The sequence below is a fragment of the Meleagris gallopavo genome, chromosome 10 (assembly GCF_000146605.3).
Source record: "Meleagris gallopavo isolate NT-WF06-2002-E0010 breed Aviagen turkey brand Nicholas breeding stock chromosome 10, Turkey_5.1, whole genome shotgun sequence".
NCBI lineage: Eukaryota > Metazoa > Chordata > Aves > Galliformes > Phasianidae > Meleagris > Meleagris gallopavo.
In genome coordinates, this window is record NC_015020.2 from 5,505,217 (window position 1) to 5,524,136 (window position 18,920).

Genomic DNA, 18,920 nt, shown 5'->3' on the forward strand with positions numbered 1-18,920 from the left:
TAGTTTAAAAAGATAGGAGGCTAGGTAGGAAATAGGGAGTCTGGAAGTTATGGGAAGGAGTTGGGGTTATTTATGAATTAAATTTGTAGAAAGAGGCTGGCATAGATGCATAAGGAGCTTAAGAATTACTGGGGTTGAGAGAAGGACAAGTAGATTTTGTGAGGGCCTGCAATGGGGCAATCAATGTTAGCTGAGAATAGGGAAAAAATAACATGTTTCTTTCTTGGTTTTCCAAGACTTTTCAGATGATTTTCAGCTGTGTTCTAGGATACTTCTGGCATCTGTAATGCAAAATACAGCATGATACAGAGACTTGAAGCATATGAGCTGCCTCACCTAATGTGAGCTGCCACATTAGGTACTATATCTGCTTGGCTTCAGACTATTCTGTGACAAAAAAAAAACAAAAAACCACCAATCTATGCAGTGAGGGTGTTTGTATTCCTACATAGGTAGGGTCTTGAATAAGGGCTAAAGTGACTTTTACGTAAAATGAAAATCAATACCTGAGTGCCCTGTCTTCTCTCTTATTCTAAGATCTGGGGAAGAAATAACTTGGGTTATTAATGATTGGAATTCAGTTCTTATTGACTTGAGTTTACACTTTGCAACCTGGCACTTAGATGTTATGTAACTTATGTAGTACAGCTTATCTCTGGAATAGTCTCTTCTGAGAGTTTTATCAGTGTGCAGTGATCAAAGGTTCAGTGTTACAGCTAGATTATTTAACAGGCTTGTTAATTTGATATGTCAAGTGTCTTCTATTTGGAAAAAAAAACAGACAGCTTTCAGTAGGTAGAAGCCCTTCAGGACTGTCAGGTTCTTCTGAGGCATGTTTACATGAAAATATCACTGGGAAATTGATCTACTTTCATTGAGCTCAGTGACCTCAAAAGGCCTTAATCGGCTTAGATCTTCAGCTGGGTTTTTCATCTGAAGACAGTGTCAGTGAACATCATTCATGGGTGGGAAGAAGTCAGCATACTCCTCTTACAAGATGTATGGAAACTTTTTTTTTTTTTAATGGAAAAACCAAAGACAGTGCAGGAGGATTAGGCATTTGAGAATCTTTCATTTATTTTTGGCAGATTTTGCTGATACTCTAGTCTATTGAAGACCTTGTTCTCTATCCTTTTGCTTCCACTTAAGAAAACACCACTAACATCATTTTAAACCATGATAAATATCAGCTTTCTACCGTAAAGTTGTTTTATATTTTCATTTCAATCTACTTTGACTTCCTATACAAAAGGAAAAGAACAGATATTTTAACTTAGTTATGTTATGTTTCTAGATATGACATGAATTTTCTTTTTTTTTTTTAACATTCATTTCTTTATTTGCAAGTTCTGTGAAAACAATTTATTCTCTTATTGATGGCATTTGGAGATTTGATGAAAGAGAAAGCATTATGCAGTATTGAGGTCAGCTCTGGTAACTGTGAAATCGGATGTGGGATTTGCAGCTCTATAATACCAGCTCAAAATCATGCTACATCTCTATGTGAGATATACGTGAATATTTCTGATTTTGAAACCAAATAGAACTGTCAGATAATAGTTGGCAAAACACTGTTAGAAAATCAAGATGGTTATGCATTTGGCCATTTAAAAAAAATAATAATAATACTGTAACAAAACACAGAATCAGCAACAGAAATTGGAGCTCCCACAGTGTAATACAGTGCAGGAGAAGTCTGTGTGTGCTCTTCTCTGTTGTTTGATCAGAAATGAGATCTTTTTTTTTTTCCTGTTTTCTTTAACACATGCTTCAGAGTTAAGCAAGAAGGTATAGCACTGTTAATCCAAATTCCTCTGTAATTCCTCTTTCCATCAATAAAACTCTTAAACATAATTGTGCACATTGGTTTCTTATAGAATCATAGAATGGCCTGGGTTGAAAAGAACCACAGCGATCATCTAGTTTGAACCCTCCTGTTATGTGCAGGGTCACCAACCGCTAGGCCAGGCTGCCCAGAATAGTGAGCAAAGGAGAAGAACAAGTTCAAGTAGGAAGAATGTATGCAGTTAATTGTAGTTTCATCTAAAACACTATTTCTTTGTAGTTAGAATTTTTTATTTAGAGTACTCTTTCTCATAACTCTGGTAGTGTTTGCATCTGGTTTTACTGTTGCACAAAATGTGGATCACTGAGAATTTATTGCATTTTATACTGCTACAATTATTATTACCAATTATTATTCTAGAACTTTAACAACAGTGACAGATGCTTCAATGAAATGCATAATAGTGGCTCCAGTACTATGTAATTGGCTTCTCAGATTACTGTGGTATGAGAATAGTTGTGTTCACTTCTGTGAAGGTTACTGCTATTTCTGATAGAGCCCAGTATTTCCTGCACTTTGGCTGAAACCACTCCAGGCAACTCTTCTGTAAAAGAGTGATCAGGTGCTAGAACGGGCTGCCCACAGAGCTGGAGTCACTGCCCATGAAGATGTTCAAGAAACGTTTAGATGTTGTACTGAGGGACATGGTTTAGTAGGGAAATACTGGTGATAGGTGGATGGTTGACTGATCTTAGAGAGCTTTTCCATCCTTGGTGATTCTACCATTTTTAGTGACAGTCTTGAATTTTTATATGAAATCAAAAGGAAGAAGGGTTTACACAAAGAATGCTGAAGTTGAGGTAGCTATTCTGCTATCTCAAATCTTTCCCCCCCCCCCCCAGTAAATGCTTTAATTTAGCAATGTTTGGAAAATAAGATCAAATTGTTCTTTAAATACTTACACAGATTTGTAGTGGTTTGACACAACTTATGCCTTCTGTTTCTGATCCACTGAAAAATTTGGTAACTCAGCCAAGTTCCTCTGCTTGAGGAGGAAGTTATTTAGGTGATTGGGGAAGGAAATGTGTTTTTGTTCTGCTTTAAACAAAGAAAGAATAAGAACAGTGACTTAAAATATCTTAGGCAACTCCTTATAAACAAAAGTATATTTTCACTGAGTAGCTTATTTGAAATGCTCAGGATATTAGATCAAGACAAGCTTCTTTTTTTTTTTTTTGATTAAGGTCAGAATACTGGAAGTGTATTAACTTGAATTTATTCCACAGAATTGTTATCTAGTTGATAGCGAGACTGAATATTTTAAAAAGTTGCTGTTCAACTTTGTAGCAAAATGGCATAATATTGGACACTGCTAGAATTGTCTTCTTTTCAGATTTGTCTAAGTACTTAGTTTTGTGTTTGCATTGTTTTAGGTTTTTTGCTTGCTATCTCTTTTATCAAATTGTAGTAACTTCTAAGTATTTTTGTGATGTGTATGTTCCCATTTCGTCCCAATGATTTTTTTCTTGCTCAGATCTTTTTTGCTGAAATTTTTGCAAAAAAAAAAATAATAATAAAATAAAAAATGTCTTCTCACTGTGAAAAATAGATAGTCTTTTAAGCTTATTTTCTGTTGTGATATAATCTGCTTATTTAATACAGTCAAATTACTTCATATCTTTATATCTTGAAAAACCTTGTCATTAATTTTGGATGTTAAATATTCACTGACGTGTTAAAATTTCTGTTCTAAAACATTGTGATAATTATTTCAGTTAATAATCTAGTAACTTGGAAGACATTTTTGAGTGACCTACTTGTAATATGAAACTGTAGCTCTTGTAGCTTCTCATTTTCCTAAAATATGCATTTTCTGCGAACCTTGCTTGCTTGAGACTTCTCTATTATTTGCTCGTAATATGTGATAGTATTCTACTTCTAGTACACTTTTGAGATTAAAGGACCATATCAATACTATAAATTTCACATTACTTATAGCAAGTAGAGTCTCAAAAGTGAAAGTATCTAATGAAAGAATTGAATAAATTATGGATTAAAGATTTATCTGTCTGAAATCCAGTACGTTTATTGTTCTGATAAGTTGCATTTCTTAACGTAAAGTAGCTCAGAGCAAAACTGTAAAGTATTATTCAGTGACTGATTTGGAAGTCTGCCCAGGCAGAATTTGTTGAAAGGCAAACTGATCGGAAGCAAAGCTTGAGACGTACTTCTTCTTTTATTTCTGCAATTAGTGCGTTGCTGTTATTTTCAGTGGTAGCGTTTGTTTTTATGTTGATGTCTCTTCCTTCCTGAATATGTTTTGCTTTTTAGTGTTCTGTCATTTTTTTTTTTAAAGAGAAATTGTTTTTCTAATGGCAGACCCAATATCAAGTAACTTTCAATTTCCTGTCTGATTAATTTATAATCGTGTTTGGAATTGTGCATCAAAATGAGAGCCCTGAAGTGAAATCCAAACAAGTAGTCAGCTTGCTTTTTCTTTTTACAGAGGAAGACTTGAATAATGTTTAAAGCAAGTTTTGCTTTGTGTGCTACTGACCTTGTGCAACTGAAAGAGAATAGCAAAGCTTCCTGTTTGAGGAGAGCATAAATAATTTGGTCCAAGGCCATGTGGGTAGCTGACATGTAAACAGATACTGAAATTAATTTTGGTATCGTAACTGTATTCACACTGAGCTCTATCCTTGATAGAGGCGTGCTTCAGCATGGAGTAGCTGGTAAGCAATGTATTCTAGGAACTTCAATGAAAGAGTTCTCCAAGAGGACTGAATAACTTGATGATATTCTATTATGTGCTACCTTTTCCTGAGTTGTTAACAGGATACTTATATTAAATTAATTTGTTGAATTTATAGGGATGCTTCATTTGGGAACTGCACCTACAATCTCACCATCTTGGACTGTTTACAGGGAATAAATAAGGTAATCACTCTTTTTCTTAGAAAAACAGGTTTAAATTGACTTTAAAAAAAAAAACAAAACAAAAAAACAGCAAACAGCAAAGTACACTTAAAATACATTAGAAAATCTGTTCATGAAGCCCGAATTACTGAGAGCTCTGAGTAGTGACAAATGCAGAGGGCTATGTTTTATTTGGTTAGCACGGCTTTTCATAGGTTTTGTTTTTTCACCTTAAATAGGATGTGCAAAAATTCCAGTCCCAGATGGGTAGAATTTACAGATATTAGCGGGCCTAGCGCAATTAGTTATTTATCAATTGACATTATTCTCTTTTACCAGTGTTCATAAACTGAAGTCATATGGACACATAGGTATTCTGAGCACTTAATACATTTTTTGCAGATACTTGGTTTCTTTTGGTTCTGGTTTTTTGATGCCAATATTTTGAAAATTGTTTGAAAAGAACGGGAACTAATGCACCTTACTGCTGTTTTAGCATGTGGCTTTCAAAATCTAGTTAACTGGCTTGTTAAACCTCTGCTATGGTTTCCAAGTACGTATGATACCCAGTGTAAATATTAGAAACCTACCAACAAAGTTAGAGAAAGATAATTGAAATTGCTAACTTATCAATTGCTAACTGATAACTTAAATTGGCCGGACAAGGGGATGAGGCCCTGGGCAGCCTGGTCTAGTATTAAATGTGGAGGTTGCTGACCCTGACTGTAGCAGGGGGTTGGAGCTTCATGATCCTTGAAGTCCCTTCCAACCCAGCCATTCTGTGATTGTGGTTGTGATCCTGGAGAAAATTAATCTAGTGCTGCTTTTTTCTTTTTTTTAAAGTTATTTTACACTTTATTTGGTAACCTTATACTACATTATATACTTTATACTGTAAGCAAAGGTCACTTCCTGTTCACCTGAATTCCTAGTGATCTTGGTGAGAAGAACAGATTATATAAATGGTTCTGTACTGATACTTTATAGACTATTTGTAATTCTTAAAAGAATGGCAAAACAAGTGTCTCTTAAAAACTGAAAAAAGGACAGATAAAGCTTAATATTTTTAGTTCTCTGGGGGTGGGAAAGGAACTGTCAGTTAGCAGTAAGACTCTAATTTGTGTGGCATTCTACGGATCCTGATGCTCTGTGAAGCATTCAGGAACAGTCAGTATAATATATCTGCAACAAACCCATCAAGAGAACTTTTGAGAATCAATTTTCCATCTTTCATCTCCGTGAAACTTATTATTGAATCTTTGTCCAGTTATCTACAAAAATAAAATCTTTTGGAGCAGAAACTGTATGGTTCAGTCTGAAGTAAATTTTAATCTAACTGGGAAAATTTCATGATTCAGATATACCATATATATATATATATGTGTGTGTAATTCAAGGAGTTTACTTATTCTGGAGTGCAGCCATCCAGCCATGCTTAAATGAAATAACACTTTTGTAGATCTGCTGTTTGAAGAAACCTTTCGGTATTGTAGGTATCGTGAGAGGTCCAATCATGAGACTGAATTGTCTGTTAGAGAAGCTGTTTTGTTTTTGCCTTAACCAAAAGAAACAAGTTCTTTACATGTAGCAAATAGTGACGTATGCTAAACAATAATGTGGTATGTTTTTAAAACACCTTAATCCTAGAATGTTGTGCAATATCTATACTTTTCAGAAAGTGTTAGATTCCATATAGATACAAGCCACTGAAATGTATTCCAACTGTTCTTTGAAAGAAAATTGTGCTATGAATTCCTAATTCCTAAAATTGCTTAAATATGCCATTATACACAAATTGCTAGTATAAAACTGACATATTTATTAATAGTAAAGTAAATGCTTAATAATAGTAAATTAAGTAAATTAATAGTAATCAAATACTAAGCAATTTATTTCTATCCTATTAATAGATCTTGTCTAATATAGTCTTGTTAACTTCATTCAATCAGTGGAATGTGCTGGGAAAAATGACATCAACAAATCACAAAGTTCAGGTTATACTTAGTACTGCTATCTGTAAAGCTTTATGCCTGGGTATTATAGTGATATAATCAGAGTATAACATTAAACTTAAAAGCAAGCAAACAAAAAAACTCCTTTAATGTTTTATTTTTTGATATGTCCAAAATACTAAAAACATACTCAGCCTAGAAATTATTGAATGAGAATATGACAAAAAGGGAATTACTTCTTAATTTGTCAGCTGCCTTACAGGAAAAACATGTAGTCAGATGGAAAGACTCGAAGATTTAAGTGATATGCAACAAGTGTACGTTCATCATAATGTCTTTGAAGGAGAAATGATGAATCTGATGTTTCTGGACATTGTTACATTTTTTTGTTGTTGTTGTCTGTGTTGTGGATATGTGCAAAACTTAATGTCGTCTTAATGTAAAGACTTCAGCAAGCCAGAAGCACAAATGTTTAGTAATTTTGTTTTGATTCTCAAGAACAGAACTGTAAAATGGAATTATAAACCATATTTAAAAATGAACTGACACCTTGTTACCTTTTAGGCCTTACAGCATGGATTTTTTGACTTTAAGACTTTTGATGTGGATGAATATGAACACTATGAGGTTTGTACATTTAATGTATCTGATTTGCCTAAAATAATTTAGAGTACATAGTACCTCACAACTTTAAAATGTATTGCAAAAATATTTTTATTCAATTAAATCTTAGTCTTTGTATGTTTGGTAAGTATGAGAAAGCACACCATTGTTCTGTTGGTTAGATATCCAATGGAAGCCTTAATGACAGATACTAAAACTGTGTTCTGTCTGTGAACAATGTGGAAGATGGGTATCATTACAGTGTGATGCACTGAAACACTGCAGGGCAGCTTCTTGAGGTGCTGCTAGTTCCACGTGTTACATTTCTTTTATAGCTGTATAGATTAAGCACATCTTGAGCTTTTTTTCACTATACAGCAGTACGTTTGATTAATTAGAATACATCCAAAATATTTACCTAGTGAAGTTGCAAAATGCTAATATAACATTGATTATTCTGCCATTTGTCCCACAAGTGAAGAATGCAACTCTGGGTGCTGCTAGGTCTTTGTTCCTTAACTTACGCAAACATCAACTGGTTGAGCTCTTTTTACCTCTGTCTTCAAGTAGTAGTGCTTTTCAAGCAACGTTGCTGTAGAGAACATTTGAAATACATCCTTGCTGCACCTACGAGCCAAAAATCTGAGGCTCAAAGTGTGTATTTATCTGGTCCAGAATACTTGGATGATCTTTTGTCTCTTATTTGCCACACTTCAAAAGAAGGGAGAGTATTTTTAAGGAAGTCAGTGACAGCAATGTGGTTGTGCCAGAACTTGCTTTTGGATTTGCCTGAAATTCTTGCTATTGCATTGGTTAGTGGGAAAAATGTATAAGCTAAAGATGAACTGAACATTAGAGTATGTATTAAGTTCTCTTTTTAGAGTTCATTGTTAATTTATTGTACATATATGTTTAGTACATGTAGGTATAAGCTATAGGAAATATTTCATAAACACTTAGGTGATAGGGTAAAACCAGGAGAGGACTAAATGGTGGGAAAACTCAGTTTACAACATGCATGTATGCTGTAGTTGGCAAATACAATAGGTGCCTTTAATATAAAGCTATTCACAAAGCTTATGGTATTTGTAGAAGGATTTCTATATACTGCAGTGTTCTGTGTTGACTGAGAAATTAGTATGGCCTTTGCTGAACTACTTAGATTGAATGCAGTAGTAGCTAAAACAAAGTATGAAATTGCTGCTTCTTGCTTGATCTGTGTATAACAACAAAATGTTTGTTATAAAAGGAAAAAATTTGTGGAAACTCTTAGGATTGTATGTGTGTATATACATGTTCTTGTGTGTGTATGTATGGTATATGTTGAGTTGCACAAAATAAAAACCAAACAGCAAAACAATTGACTAAAGCTGTATACAAAGCTGTCCTATTTTATTTAATTCTTAACATCATTTTATATTGCTCTGAGTTGTATGTTTGTGTGAATGAATCCTGCTTATTGTCTGAATTCCAAGAAGAACTTGTAGTCCTTTATTTTTTTTTTTTTGGCCTATTCTTTGTATGTCTTATGCTGCTTTACATGTGGCAGTCTGATGGTCAGTTTTGTATGTTTAGATGTATACTGTGCTGAATTTCTAAATGTAAATACTCCAGATATTTGCTGTTAACACTTAAAATATAGTTGTATGGAGAAAAGTTGCATGAGACTTAAAGGGAACAGGCTGGAGGAAATTTCATTTCTTTAAAAGCTAAAGTTCTTTCATTTTACTATGTTATCAAGACAGCTAATTCTCCTTTTGTTGGTCTTGATGAAAAATAATTAAGTTTATAATTTCCTATATTAATATTTGTATGTAGTGCTGAATACATATGTAGTTCAGAATTGTTAAGATTTAAATTCTCCACAAAAGCCTATTCTTTGAAGAATAATTTCAGACATAAATGCAATTACAAAAATAATTCAGATTTATTTTCAGAACTTATTAAAGAGAGCAGAGATTCAAATCACTTCCTGCTGGGAGCAGTCCTGACTTGGCACAAAGTTCTCTAGTCTTTATGCAAGCTCGTTATCTTACAGGAGTTTTCACTATGTGAGGACATTTGGAGCAAGCCTAATGGGGTTAGCTAAGCATACAGTTGTTGAATTGGTTACAGTAATGTCCATTATTAGAATCTTTCACTCATTAAAATGTTTTGATGAACTGGGAACTAAAAACACGAGCTTCGTAATGCAGTTGAACTGAGTGCCATGTCCTTATAAGTGATGCTGACAATAATTGTATGGCCAAATGAGGAATGAACACTGTTCTCTTAAAAGGGGGGGAAAAAAAGGCATTTTGCAGTTTGGGCAATAAAAGAATTTACCAAACTTTTCTGAACAATTGGAAAGTGAGCACTGCTTTTACGAAGAGATATGAAACCTGATTTTCCTGATTTTGATTTTTTTTTGTGTTATGTTTTATCCATTCCTTCTATGATTACTAACTCATCAGAACTACAACAAAATGTAAATTTCAGTATCTACGGATACTGAAAGAGAAAGGATAATTGTTTTTTTGCAAGCTAATTATGCTCTTAATTTGTTGTCCTTGAAGTGTGTTTTTTAGTGCCCACTTTCTAGTGCCTTACAGGGAAGATTTTTTTCCAAATTCTTTGATTAAAACATACGTATTTGCCAGTGCTGTTATAAGTCGGTGTCTTCAAACCCTGAACCTTCTATGGGAGAAATATCTTAGATATAGAATCTTTCTGTTTTATCTGATAACTTTAACAGAATTTGTTGTGACTTTGTTTTATTAAGAGGTTTTTGAAAAACATCTTCTGGTATGTTAGTCATATATGTAAGCTAAATAATTACGTTTGAAGTTCTTCAATGCATCAAGAATGCCATTATTATTAAAAAAAAAACCACCCTTTTTAACCTTGTTTGTATAGTTATTAAAATGCTTTTTTTCTTTCTCTTGTAATTTTCTAGCGAGTAGAAAATGGTGATTTCAACTGGATTATTCCAGGAAAATTTCTGGCATTTAGTGGACCACACCCAAAGAGCAAATTTGAAAATGGTATGGTTCAGGATTTTAATGTGTCTATTTTGGTGCTACTCTTTGATTATTTTTTTTCAGCATGTTAAACATTAATAGCAAATGAGCAGAAGATCATAGAGGTTTATGGATTAACTGTCTTCTGCAGAAATAATTGTGCAATGAAAATTTTATGTACAATCATAGAACTCAACTCCAAAAGTGTCTTCTAACAATGATTTCCTTAGAGTTACAAAAGTGCTTGAGAAACTTGGGTCCTTTACTTTTCTTCTGATGAGCTCTGTAAAGTAAGGGAGAGTGTATTGAGGGTTTTGTAATAAAAGCCAGGAATGACTTCAAAAAGAAGGTTATCTTTCATACTTGGGATAAAGGGAAGAATATATGTAATTCTAATGGAATATAAAAGAGAAACTTGACTGACGAAGTAGGGATTTGTTCCAGCTCAAAGGAAAATCTGATGTAATTTACCTCATTCCTTGTGCTATGCTATTTTATTTCTATTAGCATATTTTCTGAATAGCTGCCTCTTCTGCTCTCTTGTGTTTCCTTTATGAATAGAATGCTGCTAATTGCACAATCTGTCCACTGAAGATTTAATCAAAATGTAGAAAATGCATTAGTTGGTTTGTTTCTTTCCTCTGGTCACTGTTACAGAACATCTTCAAAAATTTTCTATATTGTTCCACAGAATTTAGAAAAAAATGTTTTATTTTTAACATGTATATCACTTAGTTATGATTAAATTATCACTAGTGCTTGAAATGCAGTTATGAGTGTAAGTACACATTACAAAGCAAAGTTTTAACTCATTACAGCCGGATTGGATGGGGCCCGGAGCAATTTGATGCAGTACTTGATCTAGAGACTGGCAGCACTGCACGTGACAGGGAACTTGATCCATAAGATCCTTTCCAAGCAAAATCATTCGATGATATGTATATATGACTTGTAGAAATGTCCCATAGAATCTCCCAGAAACCTGTTTATTCAAGGAGAAAGTTGGATCAGCTAGTTGTAGTGTGGGAAATTAATGCCCTAATTTCAGCTGCAGATTCAATCTATGTAGATTGCTCTGAAAAGTAATGCTTTCTAGTTATTTCCATAGTAACTACAACAGATACAAAGAGCACAATGATGCTACTTAATTCTCAGCCACAAAACATTTTTCAATGTGATCACCACCATTAGCTGTGCTTTTTCACTACAGATGAACAGGAGCCTGCACACTGTGCTTGTCAAAATCTGCACCACTGGAGTTGGCCCTTTGTCACCACTACTGAAATGCACCAACCACCACTTTACTGTGCTGATGCCCACTGTTTGATTTTCATAAATGTTCAGCAAGTGTTGATGAATGTCTGTGGATTCACACACCCTTGCTTCATATTCACTTCCATGTCAGACACCATTTTGTCAGTGTCCCTCTGCTGCCATCTGTCACACAGCAACAAAATATAATAGAATATTGGTGGGAAGGTTCAGTCTCCACTGCCATACCACCAGCATCTGCCTCTGACATCACAGGCCAATATAACAGGAGGCTTTATTTTCAGAGCAGCCCTCGTACTTATTTCAAAATGTTAAATTCATAAATGTGTGCAGACATCACAATTTAATTTTTGAGTATAGTTGATATGCAGGAAAGTAACTGTAAACTATTTAGGAATCTGAAAGAAAATTGTATGAGCTGGGAGCTAAAATTTCTTTAAAAGTATAGTTTATTGGAAGCTTATCAAGAAAGAGTTGGAAAGAGAACATACTTGGCAACTTGGAAGTAAAGAAGTTGTTAATTAAGTATAGTACAAATATTTCTTGCACAACTTTGACTGTTGCTCTTGTCTATAATGTAGGTCACGATCTATTTCCATCATAAATAGTATTTCCTCTTAAAGCATGTTTTATTCTTGTGATCTACAGCTTTTCTACAGATAAACAGCTCTTCTGAAATGCTGAATTGATTTATGTCCTTAGCTCTCTAATGTCTTCAGATCTCTAGAAGTAGAGGGTTGTGTGCTAAAAAAGATTATAGTGCTTCAGAAATACTGTGCTCTAATTGTTTTTCTGATTCTCTTTTAATGCATAGTAGTTTTCAGGAGTATTTTGTGAACTCTTTCAATATCAACCTGTTTCTGTATTATTCCAAATAAAACTATAGAGCATCTTCAGTACAAGAATGTTTTCTTACACTTTTCACAGAATTTTTGGAAGGATTTTTATTATCAGGGCATTGAGTCTCATCCTCGTAAAATGATTGTTCCCGCACATTTTGCTTTTTCTTTCTTTTTTTTTTTACAGGCTATCCTCTTCATGCACCTGAAGCCTACTTTCCCTATTTCAGGAAACATAATGTCACATCAATTGTAAGACTAAACAAAAAAATTTATGAGGCAAAACGCTTTACCGATGCTGGTTTTGAGCATTATGACCTGTTCTTCATAGACGGAAGCACACCAAGTGACAGTATAGTTCAGAGGTTCCTGAATATCTGTGAAAATGCTAATGGTGCTATTGCTGTACATTGTAAAGGTATGTGCACTTATTTATTCCTCAGATTGAAGTTCAAGATAAGTATTAATGTGTGTAGTTTATTGTAGGAAAAAAAAAGCAAACACTAAAAGGTGAAAACTTTCTTTGAAAGTAATATTACTTTATAACTGGACTAAATATATAACAAATATTTTAATGTGCATATTGAGCTCTTTCATCCCACTCTACTTAAAAAACCTGACATTCTATTCTTTTTTTTTTCTTCTTTTTTTGCTTAGTGTCACTTGCAGACATGAGTTTTAGTTCTTACAGACTTCTCTTTTGCATTTTGCTTTCACAGTTAGCATTATACTAACGGGCTAGGAAATGCTAAAAACTGAAAGGTTTTCTTTGTACTTTTGGGACTGTTCTACATTTTTCTGTGGAGAAAGTTGCTATTGTGATCCTAGTATTTCAAACTAGTCTATGTCAGCATATCATCTAGGAAATATACAGAACATGCTTAGTCAAGAAGGATCAACAAAGGCTCTGAAGAGTTCAGCTTGATTTATGTTTAAAGAATTGTCTAAGTTCATTATAGAGACAAATGTCTTGCTGATCTGAAACAAGAATAGTGCTATTTGTCTGTATTTTATTTCCATGAACACTAAGCATGTGTATCAGGGTAAACAAGTTAATTTGCCAACAAGTTGTTAGTTGGCTGGAACCCCAAAATTCTGGCATTAATAAGACAAACATCTGCTAATTGACTTGAAGTATAAGTTATGGGGATAGCCTGTCAATCTCCAGGCTTAGTTGCTGAAAGACGGCAGTATACTTTTCTGGTGACTTATATGTGCACTTGCTAATCTGAAGTATTTTTGATCTTTCACCTGACTACATAAACCTCAACCTCTGCCCCTGAGAAAATTCACTTTTTAAATTTTTTTAAGCCCTTATAAATAAACATGCTCGCAGCTGATGTACTATCTGTAGATTTCTTGTATTCTTACTGTAGAATTATTCTAAGCACAGCTTCCACTGTGGACATTGATAGCCTCAGAATCTCCCTAATTATAAGCTTCTAACCTTAATCCTTTAGTCTGAATCATCTTAACTCTCCCAAAAGTTGCAGCAATATTTAGTTATTGGTTAAATGTAAAAAACTTTTAGTTCTGTGTAAAATTGTCAGTAAAGATAGTTAGCTTGTTAGATCTCTGATATAAATAGTTACTGATATATAAGTAATAACTAACTGAAAATGGAACATTGATGGGAAGGTTCAACCTCTACTGCCATACCACCAAACCACAAATAAAAACACTTGGGGAAATAGGGTATAAATGTGTAGATACTTAACCAACAGTTAAGACAGAGAGTTAAAAAGAGATAAATTATTATTTTATAGTTAAAGATTTGTCTAATAGTGAAGGCTAATTTTGCCTTCTACCCTTTCTCCTACCCCTTTCTTAAAACCAGGATTAGTTTATAGTTTTGGAGCGTGGGCTGAATTTCTTAAGCTACTGACATATATTATATGCTAGTCAACATGCATTGCTGTTTATACAGATAGATCATTTCAAGAAGAAATGCAGGAGAGGAACGTTCCCAGGCACCAGTATGTGCTGGGGATCACCTGGCTGAAAAGCAGCTCTGCAGAAAAGGATCTAGGCATCCTGGTGGGCTCCAAGTTGAACATGTCAGTGATGTCCCCTTGCCATCCAGAAGGCTAGCAATATCCTTGGCTGCATTAGGCCAAGTATCACTGGGTACATTCCTCAGCATTAGTGAGGATACACCTGGAGTACTGCATCCTGTTCTGGACTCCTCAGAACAAGGCAGATAATGGGCTTCCAAGGAAAAGTCCAGCAGAAGGTGATTAAGATGATGAAGGGAACAGGGCATCTCTCCTATAAAGACAGCATTGTAACTAGTAAGCATGGAAGGGAGGAGGCTTAGGAGGAGATCTTTCTTATCCAAGTCTATAAATATGTGAAGGGGACAGACCCAGGCACAGTGGGGTCCTTTGTCAGGAAAAGAGGAAATGGGCACAACCTGGAAAGCAAGAGGTTTCCTCTGAACATCAGGAATCACTTCTTTGCTATGCAAGTGACTAAAAATTGGCACAAGCTATCCAGAGAGGTTGTGGAGTCTCCTATCTTGGAGATCTTCTTCAAAAGTTGTCTGCATGTGAACCTGAGCAACCCTGGGTGACCCTGCTTGAGCAGGGGATTGGAACAGATGGACCCAAAGGCTCCTTCCAACCTCAATCATTCTGTGGTTAGTAGTAAATAGTTTTTATAGGCTGATATCACAACAAATCTTATTCAGAAAGAAAATCCCACTAGCTGAGAAGATGTTTTCTGCTAACTGTTGTGATATGTACATGTCATTTTCATGTGTTTGATTCTTAATTTTTAAAGTATTAATGTTGGCCTTTGTGTAAGAGTACTTTCATTTTGTTTTATTTGTGGTCTTGTAAGAACAAGTTCCAGCTTGGTCACAGATTTCTTAAATATCAACCCTTAAAAAAAAGTTTGAGGTAGAAGTGCACAACAGAATTACCAGTTGCATGTTTTCTTAAAGGTATTCATTTTTTTTAAAAATATGATATATTAAGTTGTGTAAGTACAACACTGAAATCCTATAGTGTGGTAAACAGAATATCAAATCAGAAATTGTTTCTTCAAATATTAAGGTTACATAACATTTCAAAAGTCGTCTTATCTTGTAATTGAATTTGATAATTAGGAAATGCTTACAACTTTGTATGTGAATGATAATATGTGTGTTTCTTTAGCTGGCCTGGGAAGAACAGGAACACTGATTGCCTGTTACATAATGAAACACTACAGGTTCACACATGCTGAAGCCATTGCTTGGATAAGAATATGTCGACCAGGCTCTATTATAGGACCTCAACAACACTTCTTGGAAGAGTATGTGCATGTCATTTGCTACTAGGAATCAACTGCTTTTCTACATACTTACAGATCTTTCTGCCTACTTGAGTTGTACATTACTGCCCTTCATAATATATTTTAAGTTAGTTGAGATTGAGATAAACATAATAGGTAGCAATCATCTTCTCTGCAGTACTGTACATTTTGTTGGCTTCAGGGACAGAGGTGTCAAGACTCTGTATGTTTTTGTTATAAGGGATTTGAAAGATAAAGCCAAATGTTTGGCAGTATCAATTTGTATGTTGCTACAACATTAAGAGTAAACATTTATTAAAATGTTAATGTAGGAAGGATACACTTTAAGCCTATGATGACACTTGAAATTACCATAGTAAAAACTGGTGTTACTTTTCTTTCCTGTAACTAGGGATTAAATAAGTATGTGCCGGAGAGTTTATAGTCTCTGTCAGTTTTCTAGCATAACGTATGAAACATTTTTTACTTGGAGCTAATAGCTGTTAGCAAAGCACAAATGTATGGCTTTAATGTGCTTTCTTCTTAAAATTGGCGTTATCCTTCATTTTGAAAACAGGTTACAGATATTTAGAATGAGAGATTCAAAATTTGATCCCGAGTGATTCTAACTGGAAATAATGGGCAAAATTATGCTGTCTTTATTGATGTTGATGTTTATTTGTTTTAATTTCATAGTGGCTTTTACATTGTGTACTTCTATGACATTCATGCTAATTTGAGTTGGTATCTTGCTGATATTTAGCTGATGGCATTTTCATTGTTGTGAGTAAATAATACTATGTAAATATAGTAAATCATTATCTGATCTTGTATCTAAAATGCATAGGTTATGAGAGAAAGAAGTGTTACTAAAATTCATAAGAGAAATGGAGCATGAATTAAGATTCCTGTTTGCTTTCTACTCTGGAATGGGTGCTCCTTTATTTGAGAGGAGGCCACCCATTGTTGAAAATACTGTGAATCACAAACCACAAGGGCTCTCTGCTTTGGATGATTCACAAATGAGCAAAATTGAGATAAAGATATTAAATGGAGGATTATCAAGTACTATTCACTTGAGAGATGAGAAAAACAGGACCCATGTCTTTTATGTAGTGGCCTTTAAATACTCAGTTTGATTTGGTAGATAGGCAGAGATCTTTCAGATTTTTTTCATTCATATTTATTTTTGTAGTGAAGAGCTGTAGTAAAGGTTGTGAATTTATTATCCTCGTGGCAACAGTTATCTATTTTTGATATTCAGACAAAATTCAAGTTATTTCACCGGTAGTGTCAAAATGGGAATGAAGAGGAAGGAGTTAACATCAGTTTTAGCAGTCTAATGTAAAATGTCTTGGCCTTGGGACTACAATGTTGCATCTAACAGAAGTCTTACAAAAGTGCCTTCACACATGTCTCTTGAAAAGGTGTTTTTTATTTTTTCCTTTTTTTTTTTTTTTTTTTGACACATCTCTCGGGTAAGAATGTATCACATGACTTAGCTATTGTGAATATAATTAATCTTAAAGATTTCCAAAGTATTCAAGTTCAAGCATGCATTCTAGGCTACTACTGTTAGGTGGATTAAGTGGTGCCGTTTTCTCCATCACCTCCACTTCATGTTTTCTTAGGATATAGCGAAACCTCTGAAAGTATTTACCTTTCCCATTTTTTGTTATGCAAGCTTGAATAATTGGCACAGGCTACTGATTAAGGTAAACTTTCCAGGGAAAATGTCTTCTTGCAGTAGCAGTAGCATAATTTCATATTGTTTGTGTGCAAATTTATTGATATTAATAATATGCTTTGAATCCAAAAGGAAGCAAGCAATATTATGGCTGGAGGGAGATCTCATACAATCGAAACAGAAACAACGAGTAGTTGATGGAAACATTAACAGAGTTCTCTGTGGTTTGAATGATATGTCGATCAATGACAGCTTGAATAAAGTGCAAGACTTGGATCAGTATGGGGAGGTAAGGATTCATAAGAAGTTTCAAGCAAGCAGAGATGGAGATGATTGTAATAACTAGAACATCTTAAGTTTTTTGTTGCTGTTGGACTTGTTATTATTTTCTTTTTAAAATGTGATGATTATGAGATCTCAAATTTTCTCAAAACATATAGGAAAAAGTTTGGATTATATTTAGAAGTTTTTTGTGAAGTGAGTGTATGGGCCACTAATTACACTTCAAGAAGGTGTGCATGATTTCAAATCTGCCCTCTATGGTTTTCAGTTTTTGTTGTTGTTGTTGTTGTTGTAGTTATTTATTTTGAGAATAGGGGGAAAAAAAAATCATTTTTCCAACTGGAAATCTGTTTATTCTGAGTTTCTAGCTGATAACATGTGAGTGTACAGATGCCCATTCTTTTACTGCAGTATTGTAGATTACTGCTGTTATGTGTACACTTACAGTAAGAATTTGATAATTATATATTTTAAGGAGAAGCGTGGATTGAGAGCTACAGTGAACATAGTTCTGTTTCTTAGCCAGTAAAAACTTCAAACTGTAGCTTCCTACAGCAGTGAGAAGTGAGTTAGAGAAGCTTAAAATTCATTTGGTTAATCTGTCTTAGCTCTGTATTAACTAAAGAGCTTTTATATATGATGTATAAGACCAGGAAAACAATGGACATATTCAAATGGTACCTTTACAGAAATGCATTCAAGATATTCAGGTTTTACAGTGGATCATATAATAGAGGATTATTTTATACTGATAACTATTGCCCTTTTTGAAGTTCAATTTGTGGCTTAGAATCTGTAAAGTTAAGTATCTGGATTGTCAATGGGAGAATATAACACTGCACTGAGATGATCTTCCTTGCCTAATGAAAACTGCTGGCACATATCCTATGTGGATAGGTAAAAACAATGGTTTTGGATCTGAGCTATTCCAACTTTACTGAATCCAACATAGCAGTTTATGTACAGATTCACGGCATGAATTCAGAGCTTTTTTTCTACTGTAACTTTCTTTGTAATATGATTTTCAGGTTTTTACAGGTATAATATTAAAGCTGCTAACATTCTGAATGCTACATTTAAACTGGCATTTGATTCAAGCATCCTGAACTGATTCTGAGCTTAGAGTCTGCAAAAGGCCTCTGTGAACATGTGGTGCTGCACAAATACATTTTATTCACTAGAACCGTGCAAAGATGGAGTTATGCCCCGTCAATGCACAAGGTGGTAGATAAGCCTTTTGTGAAGGGGATATTTAGTACTTGGAAACTATTTTGCTCCTAAGACTTTTTTTTTTTTTTTTCTTGC

The 18,920-nt window shown here is 34.3% G+C and overlaps 1 protein-coding gene across 1 annotated transcript in view; it reads left to right on the forward strand.

Annotated features, from left to right (window-relative positions):
- Window positions 1-18,906, forward strand: part of LOC100549732 (dual specificity protein phosphatase CDC14A-like) — a 20,035-nt gene extending 1,129 nt beyond the window's left edge. The window contains exons 2-9 of the mRNA XM_031554953.1: window positions 4,496-4,521; window positions 4,660-4,726; window positions 7,222-7,284; window positions 10,196-10,283; window positions 12,558-12,788; window positions 15,529-15,667; window positions 17,466-17,622; window positions 18,644-18,906. Of these exons, the coding sequence (XP_031410813.1) occupies window positions 4,496-4,521; window positions 4,660-4,726; window positions 7,222-7,284; window positions 10,196-10,283; window positions 12,558-12,788; window positions 15,529-15,667; window positions 17,466-17,622; window positions 18,644-18,682 (810 nt within the window). The 3' untranslated portion in view covers window positions 18,683-18,906. The remainder of the gene's footprint in view (window positions 1-4,495; window positions 4,522-4,659; window positions 4,727-7,221; window positions 7,285-10,195; window positions 10,284-12,557; window positions 12,789-15,528; window positions 15,668-17,465; window positions 17,623-18,643) is intronic.
- Window positions 18,907-18,920: the final 14 nt, after the last annotated feature.